Raw genomic sequence first — 25,925 nt, forward strand, 5'->3', positions numbered from 1 at the left:
ATGAATTTTATTCTAGACCTTTGCTCTCCAATTCATTATTTTAAAAATGTTTGAAAAATTCAGCTTAAACTATATGCAAATCCTGCTAAACTGGGCCCTTTATATACACACATCCCCTTTTATGTGAACAGTACTTTGTTAATGGCTCCATAATTAAGAGAGTTTACATTTTAAAGACTTCAGTTTTTAATTGGCTGAATATTAATCACAGATCGCTTTCAGTTGTGTTGTGATATGCAAATTATTGATGTCTCAGCTGCATTTGTTTTCAGGTATCAGTCTAACCGCATAATGCAAAATAACATTCTGCAATTATTTCAATTAGATGCAGTCAGCCTTTGGAGCAAGCTATTTATTTCATTTCAGTAAATGAAGAAAGCAGTTGCTGTTTTCCATTCCCTGGCGTTTATTGCCCAGAACTAGCACTCACAACCGGTATGTGTACAGCACATAAACAGTTTTCTAACTGGATCACGTTAGCATTCGTGGTAAAGGACAAGCAGTTGAACTCCCCTTGCAAGATTTCATTTGGTTAACTGACTCTTCTGCTTCGGAATGCGATGACACCTTGTTTGAGGGTATTCATTACCATTTTAAAGTGTATTATGAAAGCTAGAGTCAATAGGAGTTGTTAATTAGCAGAATCTGTTTAGCACCGGTGCATAACATTTGAGGATTTTTTCCATCAGACTGCAGCTGTTACCTACGCAGAGAAGGAATTTCACCTAACCACAAAGAATGAGATAGACAAATAGCTGCGTTGTCGTAAGAACGGCTCGGGTATGTCTCCTCTCAGCGATTTCGCTCCATAATTGCAATTCACATTAAATGCAGCAAATGTTACCATCCTGCCCACTCAGTTTCCACCTCTACTTTTGTTTCAAGCCGGGAGGGGAGATCACCAGAAAAGAGAGGGGGGGAGTCCTTCCTTGCCTTCTCCCTCCTTCCCCGCTCGGCTCTCTCAGCCGCGCTGCCCTGCGGCTCCCGGGGCGCGGGGTCCGCCCTGGCCCCGTCCCGGCCGGGGCTGCACTTGTGGCTGCCTCTGCCGCCCATGGCAGCGCCGCGGCTCCCGGCGCGGCCCCGCCGCTCCCGCCGCCCCGGGGGGCTCCTCCCGCCCCGCACGCCCCGCCTGGGCTCGGCGGGGGCGCAGCGCTCCCCGGGAAAGGTACCGGCGGCACGGCGCCTCCGGGCTGCGGGAGAGGCTCCGGCCGTGGCGATGCGCCGGGATTGCTGCCCCGGAGCGGCGTCTCCCTCCCCGGCGGAGCAGCGCTCGGTGCGTGCGTGCATGTGTGTCTGTATATGCGTGTGTGTGTGTGTGTGTGCGTGTGGCGAGGGGAGGGGGCTCGCTGCGTGCAGGGGGTGGGCGAGAGCAGTGCGATGGGAGCGGGCGCCCGTGTGCAGAGGGATCCTCTCCCCGCATGTGTGCGGGGAACCGCGGCGGGGCAGGGCTCAGCCGGGCGGCTGCTGCATGCGGCGGAGCCCGCGGGGTTCCGCAGCGCCGGGCTTGCCCTCGCTCCGCGCGGCCGGCGGTGCTGGCCCCGGCGGGCGCCCCGGCTGCCCCCGCCGCCCGCGGCGTGCGCGGAGCCGCCGGAGCCCGGAGCTGGCGGGGAGAGCGGCGGAGCGCAGCCGAGCGGAGCCGCGGCGACCCCGGGCGCCGAGGTAGGGACGGTGCCGGGCTGGCCGCGGAGAGCCGGGAGCATCACCGAGGGCGGCGAGCGCCCGCCGGGCGTGTGAGTGCGGGCGGGGGTGGGGGCACGGCGGGGCCGCCCGTGCGTTGGCGTTTTAATTTCTTTTAATCATTCCGAAGGTTCTGTTTTCATTGCTATAATAATTACCGGTGCTGTTTTAAAGACGGCCAGGGGTGGGGTGGGGGGAGGCGGGGGTGCACACGACGAGGCGACAGTGGCTCCCTGCCGGAGCCTCTCTGCCATCGCGCTCGCCTCTCCCGGAGCCCCGGCCAGCGGCACCAGGCGCAGCGCTGCCCTCTCCCATCCTTCCCGGGAGAGCGGGCGAGCGGAGGCACCGGGGCCGGGCGGCCCGGAAAAGCCGGCGGAGGTGTGGGAGGGACGGCGGGGCAGGATCTGCGCAGTGGGGCTGGGGAAGGGGGTGTGTGGCTCTGCTGCGGGCTGGACTTTTGCAAAGGTACCGGGGCGGGGGGGCCCGTGCGTTCAGCGGCGGGGAGCGCGGCCGTGCCTGGTTGCGAAGGGACGGCGGAGGGGATGCGGGGCTGCTCCGCCGCGCTCTGCCCGCTCCCGGCCGGGATGTGCGAGCGCGCCCGTGCCCCTGCCGCCCTCCCCCGCCGGGAGCCAGAGGGCGACGGGGCGCCCACGGCAGAGGGGAGCCGGCACCGGCCGAGCCGGATGCGGCAAAAAATTGCGGTAGCGCCGGCACTGCTGGCCGGGCTCGCCGCCCCGCCGCCAGCCCCGCGCAGCGCCCGCAGCCCGCCCGCTCCGCACCGGCCGGGGCCCCGGGGCTGAGGAAGAAGAGGGACTCGAGCGTGGGCGAGGCAGGGATACGGGAGGACGGCGCCTGCCAGGGGGAGGGAGACGGAGCGGCGGGGGCGCGGGGACACCGGTCCGCCCCTGGGGGCGCGCTCGCCGCGGCCGGGGTCGGCAGCCTGCGGGCATCGGCAGCCGCTGCTCCGCTTCCCCCTTCTCCCGAAGCGGCCCCCTTGACCCCTTCCTTCGGCCATCCGCTCCTCTCATCCTATCCTCTTTCCTCTGTGCTTTTCCTCTCTCTCTTGTCCTTCTGTCCTGAGGTCCTTCCTCATCCCTCCTCTCCCCTCCCTGCCAGGACCCCCGGCGCATCCTCCCCTTGTGTCTCACTCCAGCCCGGTTCTCCTCCCTCCAGCTGGCTCCTGCTTTCTCCACTTTTCATTCTGGCTCTCTCCTGCCAGCTCAGTGGCTTCCTACAGCAGGAAATGAAAGGGACAAGTTGGGAAATGGGGGTAATGGGAAGATGGAATGTGTGTGTGTGCAATGTATTGATTATTGACTGATTTATTAAAAAAGGGGGGGGGGAAAAGCCCTACCTTATAACTCAGAGGAATTGCTGTGGCTCGAGTTCTTCTGCGTAAAAAATGGCAGTTAGCTGGCTGGACTATATGCAAAGGGTTCTTATCAATGCAGGATTAAGAGCAAATTACATAATGTTTTAGGGGGGGGAAAATAGTTCTCAGATTTCAATAGTGTCAGACTGGCAAATTGTGATTTTGTTTTTCCCTGCAAGTCAGTGTGTTGTTATTCCTGGGGATGGGGCTGTGTGCTTGTGCATGCTTCTTCCATGTCTGAGTGCTTCCATTGGTCACCCAGAGCTGATCTTATTTTGTGAATAGTTGTATTTCTGCAGTCAATTTACCACCTACTTATTTAAACTAGATATCAGAAGTGACAGAAACAATGTGTGTGCATGCCTATGTAGCCCTTGAGTGAATATCTTTATCATAGTGATACATCTGTATGTGCTGTTGCTTTATACACATATACTGAGCATTGGCATTGCTTTTTAGTGTCAGCATCTCCATCCCTTCTATATTGTGCTATCCCATCCTAGATGTTTGGGCATGCATAACACCAGCATTTGTGTTTAATATCCCTGAAATGCACAGCAACATATGAGCAGTCCACAATTGAGGGGAGTAAATATGCATAAAATTGGAATCTCCTTTGGTTATTTTACTTTATTAGTTATGCATGCTTGGCATGTACAAGAGAGAGAAATACATTTGACAGACCTGAGAGTTATTTGTGTTTCTCTACAGAAATTTACATTCTGTGTTTGAAATCGTCCCAGCTCCCATGCATTTGTTTGGTTGTTAAAGTCTTTCATGTTATTTTAAATTCAGTTCTTGTAGTTTATCTATAACACTTGGCAGGTACAGTAGCTCAGTGGTATACAATTTCTAACCCATGTGACGTTTTGGAACAATGTCAACTGAAAAACATTTTCTTTTTCTTTCCTTCTTTCTTCTTTAGATTCTTTATCTTTGTTCAGGAGCCTAAAGTTGCTTGCTGATCATAAGAAGATGATTCTGTGGCTCTTTCTGGTTCTGTCATCTCCAGTTTCTTCTACAACTGCAGATGCTGATATATCTGTGGAAATTTGCAATGTTTGCTCCTGTGTGTCAGTTGAGAATGTACTCTATGTCAACTGTGAGAAGGTTGCAGTCTACAGACCAAATCAGCTTAAACCACCATGGTCTAATTTTTACCACCTCAACTTCCAAAACAACTTGCTAATTATTCTATATCCAAATTCCTTTCTTAATTTTACACATGCAGTGTCCTTGCAACTGGGTAATAATAAGTTACAGAACATTGAGGGAGGGGCCTTTATGGGTCTTAGTGCATTAAAACAGTTGCACTTGAACAACAACGAATTAAAGATTCTCCGGGCTGACACTTTCCTTGGCATAGAGAACTTGGAGTATCTCCAAGCTGACTACAATTTAATCAAGTTTATTGAACGGGGAGCCTTCAATAAGCTTCACAAGCTGAAAGTCCTGATACTTAATGACAATCTGATTTCATTCCTTCCCGATAATATTTTTCGATTTGCTTCTCTAACCCATCTGGATATACGGGGGAATCGAATCCAGAAGCTGCCATACATTGGAGTTCTGGAACACATCGGGCGAATTGTTGAACTGCAGCTGGAAGACAACCCCTGGAATTGTACTTGTGATTTGTTGCCTTTGAAAGCGTGGCTGGAGAACATGCCCTATAACATCTACATTGGAGAGGCTATCTGTGAAACACCCAGTGACTTGTATGGAAGGCTGCTGAAAGAGACCAATAAGCAGGAGCTGTGCTCCATGGGGACAGGGAGTGATTTTGACGTGCGCATCCTGCCTCCCTCGCAGCTGGAGCCCGGCTACAGCACGCCCAACGGCCACACCACTCAAACATCAGTGCACAGATTAGTCACAAAGGCACCAAAGACTACAAATCCTTCCAAGATCTCGGGGATAGTAGCAGGCAAAGCACTGTCCAGTCGCAATCTCAGTCAGATCGTATCTTACCAGACCAGGGTGCCTCCTTTAACTCCTTGTCCGCTCCCTTGTGTTTGCAAAACTCATCCTTCAGACTTGGGATTAAGCGTAAATTGCCAAGAAAGAAACATAGAATCGATGGCTGAACTCGTACCAAAACCTTTAAATGCCAAGAAACTGCATGTAAATGGCAATTATATTAAGGATGTGGATACTACAGATTTCGCTGAGTTTGAGGGGCTGGATTTGCTACATTTAGGCAGCAATCGGATTTCAGTGATCAAAGGAGATGTTTTCCGCAACCTTACAAATTTACGGAGATTGTACCTCAATGGCAATCAGATAGAGCGTCTGAGCCCAGAGATGTTTGCTGGCCTCCACAATTTGCAGTATCTGTATTTGGAATACAATGTTATCAAAGAAATCCTAGCAGGCACCTTTGACTTAATGCCAAATTTGCAGTTGCTCTACCTGAACAACAATCTTCTGCGAAGCTTGCCAGCCTATATTTTTGCTGGTGCACCACTTGCTAGGCTGAATCTGAGGAACAATCACTTCATGTATTTACCTGTAAGTGGTGTTCTTGATCAGCTAAAGTCTCTTACACAAATAGATTTGGAAGGTAATCCGTGGGACTGCACTTGTGATTTAGTTGCTTTAAAACTGTGGCTTGAGAAGCTAAATGACGGTATTGTGGTGAAGGAATTGAAATGTGAGACACCTGTGCAGTTTGCTAACATAGAACTTAAGTCTCTGAAAAATGAGATTCTCTGTCCTAAACTTTTAAACAAGCCATCTGCTCTGTTCACTAGTCCCATGCCTGCTGTTATTTTTACCACACCCCCGGGACCAGTCCGGAGTCCTCCTGGTGGCCCAGTTCCATTGTCCATCCTAATCCTGAGCATATTGGTTGTGCTGATTTTAACAGTGTTTGTTGCTTTTTGTCTTCTTGTTTTTGTGCTTCGGCGCAACAAAAAACCAACCATAAAGCATGAAGGGATTGGAAACCAAGAGTGCAGTTCTATGCAACTGCAGCTAAGAAAGCACGATCACAAGTCAAACAAAAAAGATGGACTGGGTGCAGAGGCCTTCATTCCTCAAACCATTGAGCAGATGAGCAAAAGTCATACCTGTGGCTTGAAAGAGTCTGAAACAGGCTTCACGTTTGCTGACCCACCAGGGCAAAAAGTCATTCTGAGAAATATGAATGACAAGGAGAAAGATTTATTGCATGTGGATTCCAGAAAAAGACTTAGCACAATCGATGAACTGGATGAGTTATTCCCTGGAAGGGATTCCAATGTATTTATTCAAAATTTTCTTGAAAGTAAAAAGGAATACAACAGCATAGGGGTCAGTGGCTTTGAAATACGTTACCCAGAGAAACTGCAAGACAAAAAAGCCAAGAAATCTCTAATAGGTGGTAATCATAGTAAAATTGTAGTAGAACAAAGAAAAAGTGAATATTTTGAACTAAAAGCTAAACTTCAAGGTTCACCTGACTACCTACAAGTCCTTGAAGAACAAACAGCTTTGAATAAAATATAGGTCATACAATCTTATTGCCTACAGAGGACATTTATTTAATGATGAAAGTGCCTTTTGTTGACTTTTAACTTCCAAATACTATATTATATTGATAGGCATAGAGGCAGGTGTATCCAAGGGTGTCTGATTAACTGTAGCCGTGTATGATTTGTCAAGTAGAGGAGAATTTCCTTAATAGATTTTACTCCATAAAGCTCATGCCCTGTGGAATCCTGTAGGGATACTGCAAACTCTATTGCCAAAGGGATGCTTTATACACGTTACACTGAATTTAACCTCAAGAGGCATATATGTTTTGTATCTCAAATGCAAACCATCGTCTCCTTGTGATTTGTTAGAACAAACACAAGAAACCTGGTACTGATATTTGTACTTCAGCTGGGTCCTTCATCCTGCACGTGGATTTAAGTTGGTGGAACTGGAGTAATCCTTTGATTTGTGGTGTTCTAATGACACTGTTTAAAGCTTACCTGGAAAGTAACAAGCATGCAAAGAGAGAACATTCAATAGTATGTGTAAATTGGTTACATTTATGGGCTGCATCTTGAAACCACTGGAATTATAATGTTAAATTGTGTTTAAAATATACCATGCATTACATACCTATGAAATAAATCTGACCACTTGAAGCATACATGTCTATACAGAAAATTAAAAAAAAAAAAGAGAGAAAGAAAGAAAATAGTTCAACCTGACTTCTGCAGTATTCGTGACATCTGAAGAAAATATTTGATATTTATGCAGAATCTGTTCTAAGACTCATCTCTAATTAAAACTAGAGCTCCTTCTCAGTTACGTGAAACTCTCGCAACCCCAACAGGTTGTCCAAAATTGTCAAAGTGCTTACTGTGTGAGCGTAGCAGAAATTATTTTTGTAATATAATTCATATTTATGAAATACTTTGTATACTACATAGGAAAAAATATGTACTCCTTAATATGTATTTAATATGCCTGACTTGTTTTCCTGATCACAATGCATTAATCATTCAGTATAAATAAAACCAGAACAATATACCAAACAGCAACCGGGGATGTAATGTATAGCATCATCCAGAATTAAGTGATCAGATAATAATGATAATAATAATAATAATGATAATAATAATAATAAAATTGTTCTGTACTATTCTCGTGAGATTAGCATATTACCTTATTTCAGATCTGTTACCAATGGTGCATTTTGAAATAGATTGATTAGTTTTTTAGTACTGTGTCCCAGGCTGTTACTTGCCATCAGTTTTCTTGCTTTTCAGGTCTCTATACAGCTTAATCTGAATACTTTTCACAAGCATTTACAGGAATTCATGCTAAGGGGAATATTTTTATTGTACATGCAGAAGTTTTCTGTTCTTATCTCTCTGGCTGCTTTTAGTCAGCAAAACCTGATCAGAGCAGTGAACAATATGGCAAATCCTGTTCAAAACCACAGTGCAAAATGGATATAGTGGTCTCAGTTCAGAGGACTGTGTAGCTCACAACTAGAGAGCAAAAGCTTGCCTTTGTGAAAGCTGAATCTGAATAGCCAGGAAAAAAGGTAGGAGAATGGAAAATCCCCATTGTATCTCACTGATAGATGGTACTCGGACATGAGAATGGAGATACATTGGTAAAGCATCCTAGAGCAAATCTATGAGATGAGATTAACGAAATTTCTTTGACTCGATGAGCTTTGGATAAGAGCCTCTTATCTCCTTTGCTTTCAGAACCTTTACCCCTCCTTACCTTTTATAATCAATACATTAGTCAATTAAGATAGTAGGATATAAACATGAACGTTTTTCATGAATTTGATGCTAGCAAAAATTAGAGCAAGACTCAATAATAATACTGTGAAGAAGGCTGTGTCAGCTATTTCCAATATAAACCTCTAATTTCAGGGCTTTGTGACACTGAGTTGAAATTTTTATTCTGGAATGATACTTGGCAAACAGCCTGCAGTATATTTTTATCAAAATAGACCAAAAAAAAAAAAAAAAAAAAGCACTGCCTCTTTATTTAAGGGAAAGCAAACAAAACATTTCTCTACTTTCAGACATTTGTTTATGCTCTTTTGGCTTAGAAAGAGACTGGTTTTATTATTTTTCTCCATACTGCATAGTATATACATGACTTCAGATAATAAAATTGCAAGAGATGAATTAATGGCTGAGTTTCTTTAAAAAGCTGCCTCTATCCATGCACAATAATTAACTTGATTCAGAATGTCATGGGGATTTTGAGGACATGGATACTGCGTACACATGCAGTTCTGGCATAAAAAGCTCCTGGTTCGCCAATGATGCAATAATGCATGGCTAAGTTTTGGATGAGAACATGTGAGGTTATTTATTGTCTGTGGATTAAGGAGAGTCCATGGTGCACTGACCAGGTGGACTCTGCTGGCTCCTTCAGTAGGCTGAGGGTGACAGGTCCTGGTCTGCTCTGCACAGAGCTGTGTGGCCTCCAGGATGGGTCCAAGTTCACTGAGGTTTGCCAAAGCAGAAGGTGTCTGACACACTCACTGGCATGTCCTGTATGGTCCTCCTGAGAGCAATGTGCTAAAAATATTAAAAATTGCAAGTAAGGAATTACTTCTATGTGATGGTAAAAGTGATGTGCTTGTGACTTGTGCTGCCCTGAGTCAAAAGAACAGAGATAAATGATCATACCTTCCTTCCTCAGCTAAAAAAAAAGAGGCTTTTTTGTTTCAGTTTGTGTTGTGAGGTTTTCTGGGGGTGTTCTTTCTGGGTTTTTGGTTTGGTTTGGTATTTTTAATTTGTTTGAGGTTTTTTTTTTTGGTTTTTGGAGTGGTGTCTTCTGTTTGCTGATCAAAAGAACTGAACTGTTATGCTGTACCATTACATTGGGTCAGAGTTTTCTGATCCCTGAGGCCCCAATTCCAGTAAAGCATTTCACCTCAACCTAAATCATGTGCAGGGGTACTATTCATGAGATAATAATTAGATACCTGCCCAAGAGTGGGGCTTAGCTAGAGTTTTGTCATTGACTTCAGAACAAGCCAGCTCAGAACCATTGTATATAATCCATAGAGCCCAGAGACTCGTCTGGGGTTATGCAGTTGAGTGTAGGTTCACCAGCATCAGTAAAGGTTGCACAATCTGGACCTTCCTGTAGAAATTGTCCCTAAGTGTTTTACAATGTATGGTGCAATATGTAGGCATAATAGTGTGAGTGAAGAATGCAGAAGCTGGCAGAACACTATTTTTCTGTGAAATTGTTACTTTGAATGGCAACCTTAGTGTCAGGTTATTTTCTCCATGTTTGGAAACGGTGTATGTGTCTGCACAGCAGTTTTAGTGTGATGTCCATTCAAATCTCTGGTCAGTCTTTCTGAGAAGGTGACTCTTGGGTGTGGCTTAACGGGTCTGTCTGTTCATTATATTGGTTTGAGTGGCCATGCTTGTAAAATGGCTGTTAAGACCCATAGACATAAACTAAATCAGTGAAGGTGTTGGCATAATCTGTTGTCTCCATTGTATTATAAAGAAGTTTCCATTTTTAAATGAAATCAATAAAGTGTACTCGTTTCCTTGAAAAAGAAAAAAAATTGTGCAATTTTATCAGACAGCAAATACCGCGGTGCAAGAACACAAGAACAGGTGATTTATGTTTTGCATTTAGTGTTCAAGATTGACAATAATGCAACAATCTAGTATAAATATATTTTTAAATGCTTTTTTTTTAAAGCCATAATGATGATATAAATTATAAAGGCATGGCCTTGTGAATAATGTTAACAAATGTTTCAGAATCAAGAAAAAACATCCAGAACTTGATGGTGGTATAATATCTATAATATCTTTTGCATGATTTGTATGTTGATATTGTATGAAATGAGCACAGTGAGACTTTTTTTTTTTTGGTTGCATCCAAAGAGTTAGGAAGGAAATATAACAAGAATGTATTTATAATCACTCTATTTTGAAATAAAGTAAAGAAAACAAAATGTATTGGCTTTACCCTGTTTTGATCATTACTATTTTAGGTTAGTTTATAATTTAGGCAGTTACTTATGACATCCAGTCCAATGTAAAACACAGAAACCTATTGTTTATCAATTTTGTTTGCCTTCATCAATATCAAAATACTAGTCAGTGTTGACTTCAAAATTTGTATGAAATATTAATAAAATTGTTTGGTACTATTGTATTTCTGAAACTAGACTTTGTTAAGTGCCTGTGATATTCTCTTTTGGATTATTTGTATATGGATGAGAGAGAATCTGTAAAGCAGTTATGCAGTAATGTTTTTTAACCATATCAACAATTTTTTCTTTAGTTTAGAAGGTTTTCCTCATCTTCTGTTGTCCAACAAAATCTTTCTTCCTCCTGTTGTGCAAATAATCCCTCCAAAATCAGTGACTTTTTTTCCATTACTACCACAAGCAGAATTTAGTTTTCAGTTGGATTCTCAGTTCTTCAACCCAGAAGTGCTTAGAGGAACAATTACATAATGTTAGGGGCATTAGCTTTGATTCTGCTGTCTTCTTATTAGTCATTTTCAATAACAATTTTTCAGGGGAAAGAAAAGTTAATTTGTCCTTAGAAGAAGCAAAAACACCCATCCATCTACCATTTCATTTGGTTAGGTTGGTTTTATAACTGAAAGTTGCAAAGATACCTTTAGGTAGTTTAACTTCCAAATTTATATTTTGTAGTTAAAATGGTTTACAAAGCCTCATAAAAATCTTCATGGCAAGGGAGAAGAGCAGGAACAGAATTACATTTAGATTAAGCATTCCCTGTTGTGCAGGGTTTAACATGCATTATAATGGCAGTGAGTGTGAATCAGAATGGGATATGGACTGGAAAATCAGGACTTGATACAGATTTTTTTCACTTCTAGTTGAAGTGTAACATTAGGAACAAACCCACAGCATTAGTTGAGAAAGGCCTACATATAATATTCCATATAATTTCTTTCTAAAGGAAAACTCGAGAACCAGGAATTAATTATTCATGTTTTGATAATAAGTGTGCACTGCTTTCCTGAATGCAGAGGAACTTGAGAGTTTTCTGTTAATATGTTTTGTCATTATTAGTTTTTATTTCCAATTTCAATTCACTCATCCTTATGTATTATGGTTGATGCTGTGTTGGAAAACAAAAATAAGACTATTGTTGCTCAGGGACAAACTCTTCTCAAAAATTTATCAATGGAAATCCAGACTGGCTGAACAGACTTTAATGGAGTAAAAACTGCTGTTACCCTAGTGAACAAAAAAGCAGGAACTACAAGATCTATCCATCATTGAAATAAAAATAAGTAATTTTTGACTTGAAAAGTAATATAATCTTGCTTTATACTCTGTTGATTTGTGTGGTAAAGCTGTTACTGTTTTCAAACGACTGTAGGGAGAGCAGAGACCGAGTGCAGTTCTGTGTCTGTTTGATGTCAGTGGAACTCTGCAGTGATTCAAGAGCTGTGGGCATCCCAGAGCTGTACTATGGGCACAAAACTATATAAATTTGCTGGTTTATACATACACTTGGGGTAGATCTCACATAAAATAGAAATGCTTTCTTAACAATACAATTTACTTTCTCCCTGTAATGGAGCAAAGTTACTCCGCGCTTGTTTTCCATTAAGTAGGCAGTTTATTGCAAATATCTCTGTTTCACTGCTAATTTTATTTGTATTCACTAGCAATACTTAGATAACTAAATCATTGTCTGAAAGCAATACATTTCAGTCTGTTATTTTTAAAATACCAGCCACTGGTAACAGACAGATACTGAGTTATATTGAATTTCCATTCCCTAAGTAATAATTCCATAAATAATTCCTCAAAAGCACAAATAAAGATCAGATAAGAAAAAAAAGTCCTAGCTGTTCAAAAAATCGGAATTTTTTGAATGCATGTATGGGAAGGCTTAACAGAGTGCAGTACAACTCTGATGGGTAACAAGTGGTACCTTAATTCTTTTTGGTCTTTGTTTAACCAGAAAACAGAAGGTGATCTCTAAATGGTTTAGTTGGCATTTTGTAACAGTCGAGTAACAAAGAATATTCCTTCATCCACAAGGATTTCATTTCTTGGTTTGATTTCATGTGGTTTCCTGGAAATGTGTGCACTATGACCTTGCAGAGCATCCTCCCACTCCATGCTCTCATTTCTCCCTCAGGGAGCCAGTCCTTTACAGCTGAAGGTTTTTCTGGGCTTGGGTTGATGGCAGTTTCCAAAGAGGCAGAAGAGTGGGATTTGTCAGTTCCTAGAAAACAGCTAAAAAAGGCAAACTAAGAGCCTGTCCTGGATGGTTTCTGAGTCACCTCAGATAGTGGATGATCCAAAACAGAAATGTAGGAAATGGTTTAAGCTTCTGTGGGGAAGTTTTGTGCTGAGCTTTTGAAGCTGGACAATTGTGGCTTTCCATGACTTTAAGTTGTGCATTGTAAAGGAAATGTGGTTCAGTCAATTGAATTTTGACTGTGCTAAATCCTGCAGAAATCTGCACCCATTTACCCGAGCCAGGCTTTGGTGTCAGTGTTCACTGAAAAGTCTTGCATAAATCACTCAGGTTAAATCAGCTGTGATACAGATTTCTCAGGGATGCTTTTAAGTAGGATGTGGATAAATTTTTATGCACACTGGGAGCTGTTTGGGTGTGGGGTCAGTCTGTGCCCAGTGTTTGCTGAGCAGTGCCTTTGGTAGGGGCTCTCTTCATGTGCTACATTAGTGCTCACATCTGAATATGAGACACTGTGCAGGATGTACATCTCAATGAGCAGAGTCACAAAGGCCAGCCTGTTTTGACAGATTTTGAGCTCTTCACTGCAAGAAACTGCAGGAAAGGATATACCATACAGCAGATTTTCGTGCTCCCTGGCAGGATTTCATAGACCTTGTGAGTCCTTCTCAGCAGGGTATTCTTGTCTATACACTGCAAATAAGGCTCCAGGTCACCACTCTCGTGTATGTGCAGTCTGTGTTTGCTTATACCCAAAAATAGTTTTGTGGAGAAGGGTAGGGAAATAATTTCCTCTTTTTTCTTTTTCTTTTCTTTCCTTTTTTTTTTTTCTGAAAAGCAAAATGGGCTGAATTTGAATTTTTCCAGATTGAAAAAGAAAAATGTGCTGGTATTTTAAAGAATGGTCACAGTGTTGGTTAATATCAGTACTATTAAAGTATTTTGCTAAGAGAGAGGAAGAAAGCAGTTGTGTTTATATTTTTAGCATGCAACTTTTCAACTTCCATTCTTGGGTTAGAACATGCCCTTGGGTGCCAAGGCTCTTAGATGTGCAGCTCAGGGCACAATGCAAAGATTCATCCTCAATGTCTTTCTGCCTTTTGTGTGGTAGGAATGAAATGCAAGGTTTTGAATGTTCCCTCTCTGTTTGCTTTAATGGAAGTTACATCAGCAGACATTCCTCAGGACCAGACTTGCAGCTCCTGTTGAGTTGTGCCTGCAGTTTGATGAGGTTGGTTAGCAACAAGAATACAAATGTCATACAAGGGGTGATATTTTGGATGGGGTTAACACTTGGAAATAGTTTGGGTTCATATGGCTTCCTTCTTAAAAATCACCATGTCATTGCACTGTTTTATACTTATGAAGATCTTTACTTCTATGATCAGTTCAATTAATCAGTGGTTTTACAAATTTGATCAGGAAATTGGGTCCAAATGTCTAGAAAAGTTTTGCTTTTAATTCTCATGGGTTTTTTTAAGAAAATAAGGGGCAAAAACATCATGAATAAGCTAGACTTAAGACTTCGTTTTGTTCCATAAAAATTACTTTTGCCTTAATGAAGTGAAATATTCAGAAAGTACAAGTGAAATATTTAGGAATTAATTTGCGAAAATTTGGTTTGTGCCAACAAGCGAGGCCCCTATTTTGTAATCCTTTCTCAAGAATATAAGCTGTGGATGCCACAAGAGGTTTTATCTTTTAAGTAGCTTCCCCTAGGATCTGGAGTTTCATTCAGCTGTTGGAGCTATGCCATGAGCATGATTTTATGATTTTGCTGTATTGGTCAACAAAACAACAGTGAGACGCATTTTCTCTGTGTAGCTTTGTCAAGTCATTTATACCACTTATGACAGCAAAGATAGTAAGGATTATAAATTGTAAAGTGTGTTGGTAAGGATTCCTATACATTTGTAATGTGCTTTCAAAATGAAAGCAGCATGCAAATGATGAGTATTATCAACATACAATCCATTTCAAAAGGGAAGTAGCACTGTGCTCTGCACAGAGCTCTATTGTTCAGATTGAGGAATAACATTGAGAGTGGATAAGCTGTGTTTTCCTTTTTGTAGACTTTTCTTCTTCAGCTGTTAAATAGACCTGTTTACTCTGTACAGAGCAATACAACTCTGAGCCATCTGCAAAAAAACATGTAAGCCTGAAAAAGACAAGCAAATACATTCCCTCCCAAAAGAACATCTGCATTATAATGATAAAATCAGTCATATTTTCCAGTGTCATTGGCACCTTTGGCATTTTTGCTATGCTGACAAGCTGTGGGACTGAGATGTGGAGCTGGCCTCAGCTCCTGTTTCCTTTCTCCACACCAGAATTCCCTGTGCCATCACCCATGGCCAAGGCCAGTTTGCCCGGGTGCCTTTCAGTGCCATAAGGGGCTGAGGCAACGCCATGAATTCTCACCCACTCTGCAGGCATTTGCAATGAGCTAGAACCACCAGAGTTATCAAGGGCTAGCTCCACTCAGAGGCAGCAGAAGCATGGCAGTGACCTTTGCCAAAGTGACTCCTTTACCCTCTGGAGCACGCCTGTGCCATGGCCCACAGCATCCTTGGCCAAGGAGCAAGGCTCTAGCAGGGCTCAGTGACATCCTTCTTTTAGCATTGCAGGGAGGAAAAGTAACACAAGAGCTCTGCAATCGAGAATGTAAGACTGTCCTTGGCTGTCTGCTATTCAGTATGTGGCTAGTTTCTTTTGCAAGAGGAGAAGTAATCTTCACTGCTGAGTCCAGTCTAAACTCTGGGGGCCAGGTGGGACCAAATGAGATTTCCCCACAGTACAGCTAACCCAGGTTCTCTGTCAGATATTTTTCCCTGTCTGTAAATACTATACACTTAAACTTGTATAAACAGTTCTAATGGTTTGGTAATATTCTACATATAATGCATGTGCATGTGCAAAATTGCATTTCCATTTGGTATTGCTGAATGTCACTGGCAGTAAATGAGGACAACCATTTTTTACCTCAAAACCTATTGTGCTGGCCAGATTCAGATTGCTTTGCCTAACAATTACATGTGCTTCTTGTAAAATAGTTTATTTTCTTCATGACAACACTCTCTTTCTTTTTAACAGAGAGAGAAAGCTTTCACCTTTCTCTTTTTTACTCATTCCTCTGCAGTTGGAGTTCTATTAATCCATTTCCAACCCATAAAGAACAAAGAAAAAATCCTCTACAGGAAAACTCCACTTTATGTAATGCACTGAAGATGGCACTGTAGTAACAACTTCATACTGTGAATGATAAGATATGCTTGTGTTTGTTCCTGGGAAATTGTGATTTTTTTATTTATTAAGCAGAGCTAACATAAAGCCAAAGGTCAGTTTAATGCAGCACCACCCAACACTGCTACTGTAATTAAGGGTGAAGAAGGGTTTCTGTTACTTGGACTTATCACAAGGAGACTCCAACTCAACCCAAACCATGTGGAATAGTTTATAGTTGATCTTCATTATGAGAGGAGTGTTTTTGTTAAAAAAGAAAAAATCCAAGGAAAACAAAGAAAATCCTTTCTGTAAAGGATATCTCCCCATGTCTGTAACCTTTACAGGCCATGTTAAAGCATATTAACACCACAGCAGGTCTCTAAAGACCCAATGAGCCTTGGGGCCTTCATGGCTTTAGTTGCACTACACAAATCTTCCAAAATTCAGTTTCCCATAGGGATTGGAGTCTTTAATTCATCTGAAACAGGAGCTTCAAGTTAAAAGAAAAACAACCAACCAACCACACACTAAGAATACCAGTCACAGCTAACAGCCACATTTAGGTTAATGATAATTTGTAGTAAGAATTTAAAAAAACAAATTTAAACTGACACTTATGTAGGTCTGAAATGATGCTTCTATCTGTTTCATAACCCACACTTTTTAAGCCCTTCACTCATAGCAGGTGGGAGTTTTGGGTTGTTTTGAAGTATGTGAGTAATTGGGCCACTGTGCAGCAATTACCTCTCCCAGCTACTTCCATCATACATGCCTGAGCTATTTTGGAGGGGATTAAAAAGGGAAACTTTATGTCCTTTTTGCTTTGTCTTGCTCAAGAGAAGTCAGTGGAAGAATTTGTGTGAACTGCCACAATGGGGATCTTTTTCAGGTGTTGAGAAAAAATTGCAGGATTTAAAGCCCCAATGATTTCCATGAGAGACAGCATCTGTCCCAGCTGACCTAATGCTCTTTGTCAGCAAACTAATTTTGGGGAGGAAAATTTTGACTTTTTCCAAACTCCCCTCCCAAGCTGCCAAAGTACTTTTCCAGCTGTCTGTGTGTGTGCAGCTTTTCAAAGATATGGGAGTTTAATAAGTTTAGTGCCTTGATCTTGGAATAAATCTGGTAGGAGCTCTCTAATTACCCCAGCAGGATGCTCTGCTCTTTACACAGCCCCTTCCAGCTGCCTGAGCAACCTCCTCAGCCTCCCCTCCTTTGCCAGCTCCAAACTTCCCACAGAACCTCTGCAGATTCCCCAGCAGAGGAATGCTGGGTTTGTTCTTGAGTGAATGAAAGCAGGGGTAAGTTATTTCTGTTTGTACCACCACAACCTCCAGCTACAGTAAACACTCACTGTGGGTAATGGAGACAGACACAGGCAAGCCAAGAAACCCAGAAGCTCATGGTGAGATAGGGGGACATATTTAAGGGATGCAGAAGGAGGAATCGAAACAACCTGAGTTTGAACTTCTGGAGCTGGAATTTTTGCTTAGAGGTGATTTTGGGTCCATGGGATTGCTTAGAGGCCTATGAAGCAGTGAGCAGGCAAGATAGGTGAGAACAGACTGAGCTGTTACAAAAATAAGCACTAACTTATATACTCATGTAAACATTTGGAGATGTCTGTGATGCATTGGCCATTAATATTTTATTTATCACCAGTTAAATATTTTATTTTGTATAGTTCTTTACTGGAAAGGTGATGGATTGCATCATCCACAAGGACCTATATATAAAGATCTGGCAGATTTCTCAGTCTTTTGAAAAATAATTACATTTATAAGCAGTTTGCAGGAGGTAAAATGCATTATGAAGAGATTAGTCATGTGCAAACGTGTTGTCTCATTTTAGTTTGCAGAAAGGCAGGAGTAAACACCTGCAGGCAGTATTTGTATTGCAAAGGGAGAGTTATTTTGAACCTGTAGAGAAGCTGCCACCTGGATCTTCGCTACTCCAATCATCACAGACAATTGGAGCTGTTTGCTTCTACCTCCCATGGCTGAGGGAGCACAGAGCAGTGTGAGGGGCTGAGGTGCCAGCACAGGGCACTGCCCCTGTTCTTGTGCCCCCTTCACCCATGTGTAGGGGGATAGTGTATGAAGGTGGTACAGAATGTAATCTTATCCCCCAAAGAGTTGCAGCTGAACCAATTACTAAAGATTAGGAGCAGGCCTGATCTTAACAGGCCTCACCTGTAGCCAATAAGAACAAGTGGTCTAAAAGAGTGGATTGGTGGGATCAGGAGTCAGATGGGATTGCAAGGATCAGGAAGAGCCTGTGCTTAGAGGAGCTGCCTACAAGAAACATTGAGGAGGTATGAAAACTCTGAGGATATGGAACCCTTGCACTATAATGGTAATAGAACTCTTGATATATAGGACAGCACAGTTGTCCCTGACCTGGGAATTCAGGTCTTTGCCTCTGTGCCTCCCTGGGACTTGTTCCACTCTGGTATCTGGAGGGTGAGATGGCCCAAGACACAAGCCAGTAGATCTTAAACGCTGTCAAAAAGCAGTTCTGTGCAATTCCTATTTTTATTTTGTCACAAACATGGCATGTGAAAGCTCCATGCCACAATCTGTGTCCTGTTCTGTGGTCACACATGGCCACCATCTCCCCTGCCTGTCCCATCCCACGCACACAGACCTTGGCAAGCCCTGGAAGCAGTTCCCTCTCTCTGTTCTCAGGCCTCTGACTGTGCTGCAGACAGTGAACATCTCCTCCATTTTCCAGTAGTTCTTGTTCTTAATCCAGGAAAGCATTTCCTGAGGTCCTTAATAGCAAGCTTAAGGTTAAGCATTTATTTAAGCACTTTGCTAAACTGTGCCTTGCTGAATGCCTGCCAGATGAAAACAGATGGGCTAATTTACCCTGGTGTTCTTCCATGACTTCAGGAGAGCTGTGAGAGCAGGAATCCTGATGCAAGGTGGAATCCAAAGCAAGCAAGGGGCAGAGTTAGATGCTTCCAGGCCACAAGATATTTCTGAGTTCCCTGGGAATCTGTAGATTTGGAGACTGGCCAGGGGGGAGTACAAGCCTCTCTGCGAGGAGCATCACCCCAGCTATTCATCCCTGGTGCTATCTCATTACCTACAAGGAACAGAACTGAGGAATACTGGCTTTTCCTCATTTGTCACTAAAAATAGCTGTGCCTGGGTTGTGTGCAGTGAGCAGGGCTCTTTTCCTAGCTTATCACCTAGTCAGTGCTGGAGGGCTTTTGAAACAGAAAGCTCCTCTTCTGATGGCATTTCTGATGAGCCAGTGGAGGCACAAATTGTTCATGGATCCTTAAAACCACTCCCCTTTATTAAAGAGCAGCCAGACATGCTGTGGGATTGAAAGATTCCAAAAACTCTCGTTAATATGCTAGAATTTCATATAAAATTATGACCACTGTCTGTCACACATGAGATAATATGGCAAGTTTAAGGTTTTGCAATATGTCACATGCTTTTAAAAATTATTAAATAATGACTTATATATTAATGAAGCAAATTGCTAACTTAGGAACACAGATTGGTAGAGATGCATTTTTACAGTAAATTGTTTTTGTTCACAAACCTGAGAATGTTGCTAATGCTGGCAGTGACATTTAAATGCTGTCCTGTAAGGTCTCAGGTCTATGACTTAATGTAATATGGTCTTAAGGAAAAAGAGTGGGAGAGCATGGAATTAAAAGTTTTACATATTTCAAGAGTACACTGGATCAATACTGTCTTAGCAATATTTATTGTTCCAGTGTTATATTTAAGGGTTGTTTCTTTTCCTGTGTGTGGTTTTGCTTCTCCAACTGATGATACTCCTGCTATCCACAGGCAGTCTAGCTTGTTACCAAAATGTGCCTGTTTATAATAGCTTTAATGTCAAATGAAAAAGTAGGAGTAAGAAAGGAAGGGTGGAATTTGGGCTTTAAAATGTCTTTCTCATGAATTATTCATATTATTTATTTCACGAGATCAAATGCTGGTTTTGAAAAATAGTATGACAGGGCGTGCACCAGAGATTTCAGAGGTTGAATATGAGCAGCAAACCTTTTCTAGGAGAGAAAAAAACAATAAAACTATCTCCAAACCTCAAACAGAAAGCTTGCCTAAGAAATATCAAAGTTCAGTGTTGTGGGACTGTAAAATGCAGACCCAAATCTATCACTTTATTTTTACAGCAAGGTGTCATCAAGATCTTCTCTGATCCAAGACTAAACAGCAATTTTCAAACTGTGGTGCCAGAACACAAGATCACCTTCATTTTTAGAACAACATAGCTTGGAATGAGCCACTGCATGTATTAACCTCTGTAAAAACAGTGAATTTCAGCTTCTTGAACAGCACTTTATTCTCTTTGGGTAATTAACTCCAGTATGTGAATGGTGAAGTTCCTTCATTTAACCCAGAGAGCAGAAAAGGGAGTGCCAGTGCCATGGAGTGCCAGTCTCACCCTCCTTTTTTCTTTGTACCCACTTAGAGGGCACCAGTGGCATCTTCCTGAATTTCACTGGATAGGCACTGGGGAATGTTGCAGTAATAAGCAGACAGGACTCAGTTTCTTCAGGCAGGAAAAGCCAATCTTTAATGTCACAGCCCATTTTTGTACAGTTTTCAAGACCTCATGTATAACTCTAATTGGTTCGTAGCATACTTGCTATACATGTCATTGGTTAGTAAATGGCATTATACATGTCCATCAAATCTTTCTATTCCTGGATAGTTTACATGGTTTTTTTCACAGATTCCCATGGGACACATTTCTTGTTTTTCACAGGTGCAAACAGTTCTCTTACCAGAATAGTTTGTTGTGCTAACTATGATTTTTCACATGGGAAGTTACAAGCTAACTGTTAGCTTAGCTAGAAGAGAAGGACCTAAACCATATTTTATAAGGCCTTTCTTGTATAATATCTCTACCTGTATGTAATAAGGTAGAAGCTGAGGATGTTCCCAGCCCTTCTTCACTGTGGGGATGGGAAAGGCAGGCTTGGCATGGAAACTCTCTGACAGCCTCTCCTGCATCTGGTGGGGCCAGCAGAGCTCCACTGACCTGAGTAGCCCCAGGATGACCTCCACAGTGGGACCAGGACCTGCAGTGCCACTGGTGTCCATGGAAGTGCAATGTGCTGGATGAACAATAACAGGTTTATCCACTTGATACCATGGGAAAATGATGTGGGCTTGGAAATGCTTTGTAGTCTCCAATACCTTTTTCTCTCCTCTTTCCTTGCTTACTCTACATATAAGTTAAGACCAGCTGGGGTTGTACCAGCTGCCTAATTTATGCAGATATTCAGATTTGTGTTTAATGTCATCTCCTTGTCAGCCTTGGTAGACTCTGGTCCAGACCCACGGTTTTTGCTGCTGCAGCAACCCTCAGAGGCACAGAAGCTGGAAAAGAAGTAGGATGTGATTCAAGAGCTCTTTACATCTTTGTAACCACGGATACCTAAGTGATGCATATGACCAGTGTTTACAAAGTAAAGTGCCTTGTTTCCAGAAATGGGAAGCACAGACTGTGAATTCTCCCTGGGACATATGTGCAGGAGATAAAAAGTAAAAGTAATGCTCTTCCACCTTTATGAAATAATGTTCAGTAGTAAGTTCTACTTTGTGTTGTTGTGACTATAGTAAAGATGGATGGCTGTGTGGGGGGATAGAATGTAAGAGAACAGTGCAGGAGGCAATCTCACCCCTGAGGAGTTGCAGCTGGGCTAATCCCCAAAGATTAGGAGCAGGCCTGCCCTTAACAGGGCACAGCTGTGTCCGGTGAGGATGAGTGCTATGAAAGAGTGGGGTGGCTGGGTGAGGAGAGAGTTGGAGTTTGTTGGCTGTGCTGTGAAGAAGAAGGAGTCAGAACTTTTGTAATAAGATGACAACAGCTGCAGGTTTGTGGCTTGAATGGCCATGGTAGACTTTGGCCCAATTTCATCTTTAAAGTCAGGTGTGAAGGGGGCAGCAAATTGCTGAAAGAAGCTTGTTCTTCATAGAGAATATTGTTTGAGGTAATGAGTTAATTAGTTTTTAAAATATTGTAATATTGGTACTAAATATCCTGGGGTTTCTTATTGTAAGTATAAATTAGTAAACTTTCCTGCAGAGATGTGATTTTTAAAGCAAAAGTTAGTGTGTATATATAATACCTTTTTTCTTTTATTTGTATTGTACCTCCTTATTGATGCTATCTCTTAACACAATTCCCTCCATAAGGCATTTCATAAAGGTATCTTTCACTTAGCACTAATTTGTTAACATTTTTTTCTTCTGAGACACAAGGAGGAGTTCTAGGACTCTACTGGCATCTGTTTCTTTCCATACTGCTTCAGAGTACACATGCTCTGCCTCAGTTTCTACTTCCTAAGTTAAAGTCCTATTCATACATTCATTCATTCACTCATTCATTTTAACCATTCAGTTTCAAGATAGGTTTAGAAATTCTGCCCAGCAAATACTATAAGTAAATAATAAGTAAAGATGTTCAAACAAAAAAGCCCAGGTCTCTCATGAAAAAAGTCACAATAGGCAACTTTCATTTTCCTTATGCTTTCCCAGAGAGCACGTGGGTATCATCATGACCTATTTGCTTTTTTTTAGAACTGGAAAGCCATACTATGGGAGCAGGGAAGAAATAAAAAATGTAGTTTTCAGGAAGAAAGTGTTCCTCAAACTGCACTAAACATTGAAGTGTTTTGCTTTGTAATAAGCTTAAAATAATTTCTAAGTGTTTATTGCTAAACCACTGGGAAGAATCTCATTTTTCAGTGCTGGAAAACAGATAATCTGTTTCAGGTTGATATGTATGTAAAAAACCTGTAGGGAAAATTTTTATGAAATTGAAGATTGCCCGCAATTTTTCCAGAGCTGGAATAAAAAAACAGACAACAAAAAGCAGTCCTTAAAAATTTCAGTACTTCAGTACATTGCTGATTTCTGTAAGTGCATGTGACAGTTTCTTCATTTTACATAGCAAATCCCTCTAGGTAAGGCCAGCAGAGGCAGATGTGGTGGATGCTCTAATACAGGGGACTTGAGGGCTGTTCTTGCTGTTATGGCACATTCATTATTTCTGTGCTTGTGTTCACAACTTTCTGTTGGTGTTTTCCTCTGTATCTGATTCGATCTGGAATCAAATCAGCAGCAGCCAGCAGAGCCAGCAGCTGCAGGACATTTGCTCAAAGCTGGAGCTGCAGTGGCTGCAAGGGCAGTGTGGCAGTGTCTGCAGGAGATGATCCCTGCCCCTGGTGCAGTCCTGGGCACGCTGTTTTACAATCTGATTAATGTACACAGGAGTAGTCTGTGGTCTGAGAATGAGGAAAAAGATCAGGTGTTGTTGGACAGTTTCTCTTGATTAAAAGCATGGCATTACCTTAGAAAAAGTATTTTAAAGTAAGGCACCAGGAAACAGAAATTCCCCTTTTCCTCCAGAGCCCAGCCACAGACTTGTTTCAAAGCCTGAGGGAGCAAGAAGCTTTCCTGTAACAACCTTTTAGAAAGTCCCTGTTTGGTAAAATTTAAACATCCCATGGTCAGTAGCTGTCTTTGATTTGGGATTACATGGGAGTCTAAAGGAATTTGGGAGCTCCCTGCCAGCTGATTGCAGTAGGGGGGTAAGAATGCACATGTGCACACCTGCCTGCAAACTCATTGCAGAGGTGAGGCCTTTTTGTACAAAATCTCTCTACCATACAAGCATGACAAGTGTAAAGATGAAGAAAGCATTAACTGCAGAGCTGGTTTCTGTTAATCTGTGCCATGTAGCCAGTCCAGCATTGACTGGATGGCTACTGCTGCTCAGAGGCAAAGCAAACTCCCCAAAATAAACAGAGCTGTGAGTCTGGTGGAAAAACCGACCCTGAGGAGCGGCCAGCATCTGATCCTTGCTGCTGCACAGACTTTTTTGCTGGCAAAGTAAGTAACCACACTGCTGATGAACTTTCCCACGTGACTTTTGTTTCTGTCAGTTCTGCTTCTGTGACCAGGAAGCCAGCTTGGCACCTTTATATTTGTTTTTTAGTGATGATTTCAGTTTTGCAGTTACACCCACCAACTTGAAGGCCATGAGGTAAGGCACTATTTAGGGGCTTTAGCCTGTACATAGCAGAGGGGGGAAATCTGCAGTACAAGTATGTTCCTGTGCAGCACTTACTTTTAGCAGGTCATTGATTCAGGTTTCAATAAGAAGCAGCTGTTTGAAAATTCTGTTTTCTTTCCTTTTTTCAACCAGTGTTACAGGACAGCTGAAATATGCCTAATTTATAGCATGCCACTATGAATAGTATCATAATGATTGTTCATTTTGATCCTTTTTGTCCTGGGTCTGACTTCTTTTGTAAGCAGCTTACATTTTGGTAATTTAAACCAACAGCACCAAAAAATACCTGTCCAGCTTTCAAGCCAACTTTAGTGTGAAAAGAGTTAAGTTTTATAATCCAGAATTTAAATTAAACGTTATGCAAAGATACTCATTAGTCAAATCTCAAGATTTTATATAAGTAACTCTTACTTATTAAAATACAATTTTTGAATGCTTGAGGCTAACACACTTGGCTTGTCAGAAAACCACGTGAGCCCTGAAGCCAACACTTGTCTATAGAGCCCCTGCGCTCCAGCGTGTGAGGGACATTCAGTGCCCAAACGGGGCTGGATTCCCCGGAAGCGCCTTGGGGAGCCTGAAGAAGGAAACCTGTGTGGTCAGATGGAGGGGGGAGGAATGGGGTGGAGATGGAGTTTGGCTCACAGCTCCTGCATGGTCCCTGTTGCTGTGGAAACGAGGGCCTTTGCAGTGCCTATCACATCTCTATACATCCTTAAGAGCCATCTCTGCTGTGTGCTGAGGAGGAGCCTGACACGGAGCCCATCAATTGGGGCCTGTGCTGTGAGGGGGAAATGTAGACAATAACTCCAGCTATGTGCTGAAAGAGAAGTCATGAATCACCCTTTATGCAGGGACATATAGTTACATCCAAATGCCATGCTGTGCTTCTTAGGGAGAAGAAAGGGAGAGAATGATAAAAATGGAGCTGAGCTTTTATGTTCATTTGCTCACAACCTTTCCTGTCTTCCTTATCCTCCCGAGTGAGCCAATCACTATACTATCCCTCCTCCATTCATCCACTGCCTCGTGAATACGATCATTTTATATAAGATTATTTCCTCAACTAACAAGGCTCAAGCTCAGGGAAGTAGGTGCTTCCAGTTAGAGCACATTTCCTTCTGCTGGCTGCAGTTTGTTTGTAGGAGCAACTGTCTGATTGTTACCCAGGCAACCAAGGCAGGCGTGAATTTGATTAGATATAGTTTCACAGATGTGGGCAGTGTTTCAAGCATTGTTTGGTGTTTCTGTCAAAAAAAAAATTCAGTTTGTTAACTTTTAAGAGGTTTTTTTTTTTTTTTTTTTGAAGGACAGAGGGGGAAAAGTCAAGGATCTTATAATAATTATTTTTCAGTGGGGTAATCTCAGCTTGTTAGTTGCTATTTGTGTTTGGTAGATGGTTATTCATCCCACATAAAGAAAAAAATGTGGAAAAAATCCAGTATTGACAGCAGGGAGATGTGTAAAAGTACACGAATTTTTATTATCTCCACTGAAGCAGGTTAAATTATTATCATCCCACTAGAAGACAACATCATTAAAATGTGAGGACTCTTTGTCATATAATAATAATAACAGTACAGGGAACATATTATGATGCTTAGCTATGCACGGCCTGTCTTGTGAAGAGGCAGCTTGGTATTTAACTGATGGCAATGCTGTGCTCAGTGTGTTTATTTCTCCACTGGAACTCGCAGATGGAAACAGCTTGAATGTGCAGCTAGAGGACAATGGTCTGACATCCTGCATGAGCTCTCTTGGTGAGCAAAGCTCACTTTCTTTTGATGCAAGAGGCAAAGGGGGAAGTAAACTTTGTGGATAAAATAAAAGGAAAATGACTCCCCCTAAAGCTGAGCATTTCAAATTTCAGAGTGCAGTTCAGTCTTACAAAGATA

General features: G+C 42.2%; 1 protein-coding gene across 4 annotated transcripts; it reads left to right on the plus strand.

The window, feature by feature from the left end:
- The first annotated feature begins 965 nt into the window (after positions 1-965).
- SLITRK4 (SLIT and NTRK like family member 4) lies at positions 966-10,704 on the plus strand. 4 transcript variants are annotated; one of them, XM_071442541.1, is made up of 2 exons: positions 966-1,273; positions 3,975-10,704. In XM_071442541.1, exon 2 carries the CDS (start codon positions 4,025-4,027, stop codon positions 6,536-6,538), a length of 2,514 nt encoding a protein of 837 aa, XP_071298642.1. In that variant the 5' UTR covers positions 966-1,273; positions 3,975-4,024; the 3' UTR covers positions 6,539-10,704. The 4 variants fall into 4 exon arrangements, with proteins under 4 accessions (XP_071298642.1, XP_071298640.1, XP_071298643.1 ...); XM_071442539.1 differs by lacking the exon at positions 966-1,273 and adding an exon at positions 1,371-1,659; XM_071442542.1 differs by lacking the exon at positions 966-1,273 and adding an exon at positions 1,927-2,055.
- Positions 10,705-25,925: the final 15,221 nt, after the last annotated feature.

This window comes from Agelaius tricolor, unplaced genomic scaffold (genome assembly GCF_023055355.1).
Source record: "Agelaius tricolor isolate 1412-34295 unplaced genomic scaffold, bAgeTri1.0.p SCAF_17, whole genome shotgun sequence".
In the NCBI taxonomy this organism is placed as follows: Eukaryota; Metazoa; Chordata; class Aves; order Passeriformes; family Icteridae; genus Agelaius; species Agelaius tricolor.

Coding starts and splice junctions, on each gene's coding strand:
- SLITRK4 (XM_071442539.1), top strand. CDS start 1,419: ATGTGTGCGGGGAACCGCGGCGGGGCAGGGCTCAGCCGGGCGGCTGCT. Junction 1,660..3,974: donor CGGCGACCCCGGGCGCCGAG/GTAGGGACGGTG, acceptor TTTCTTCTTTAG/ATTCTTTATCTTTGTTCAGG.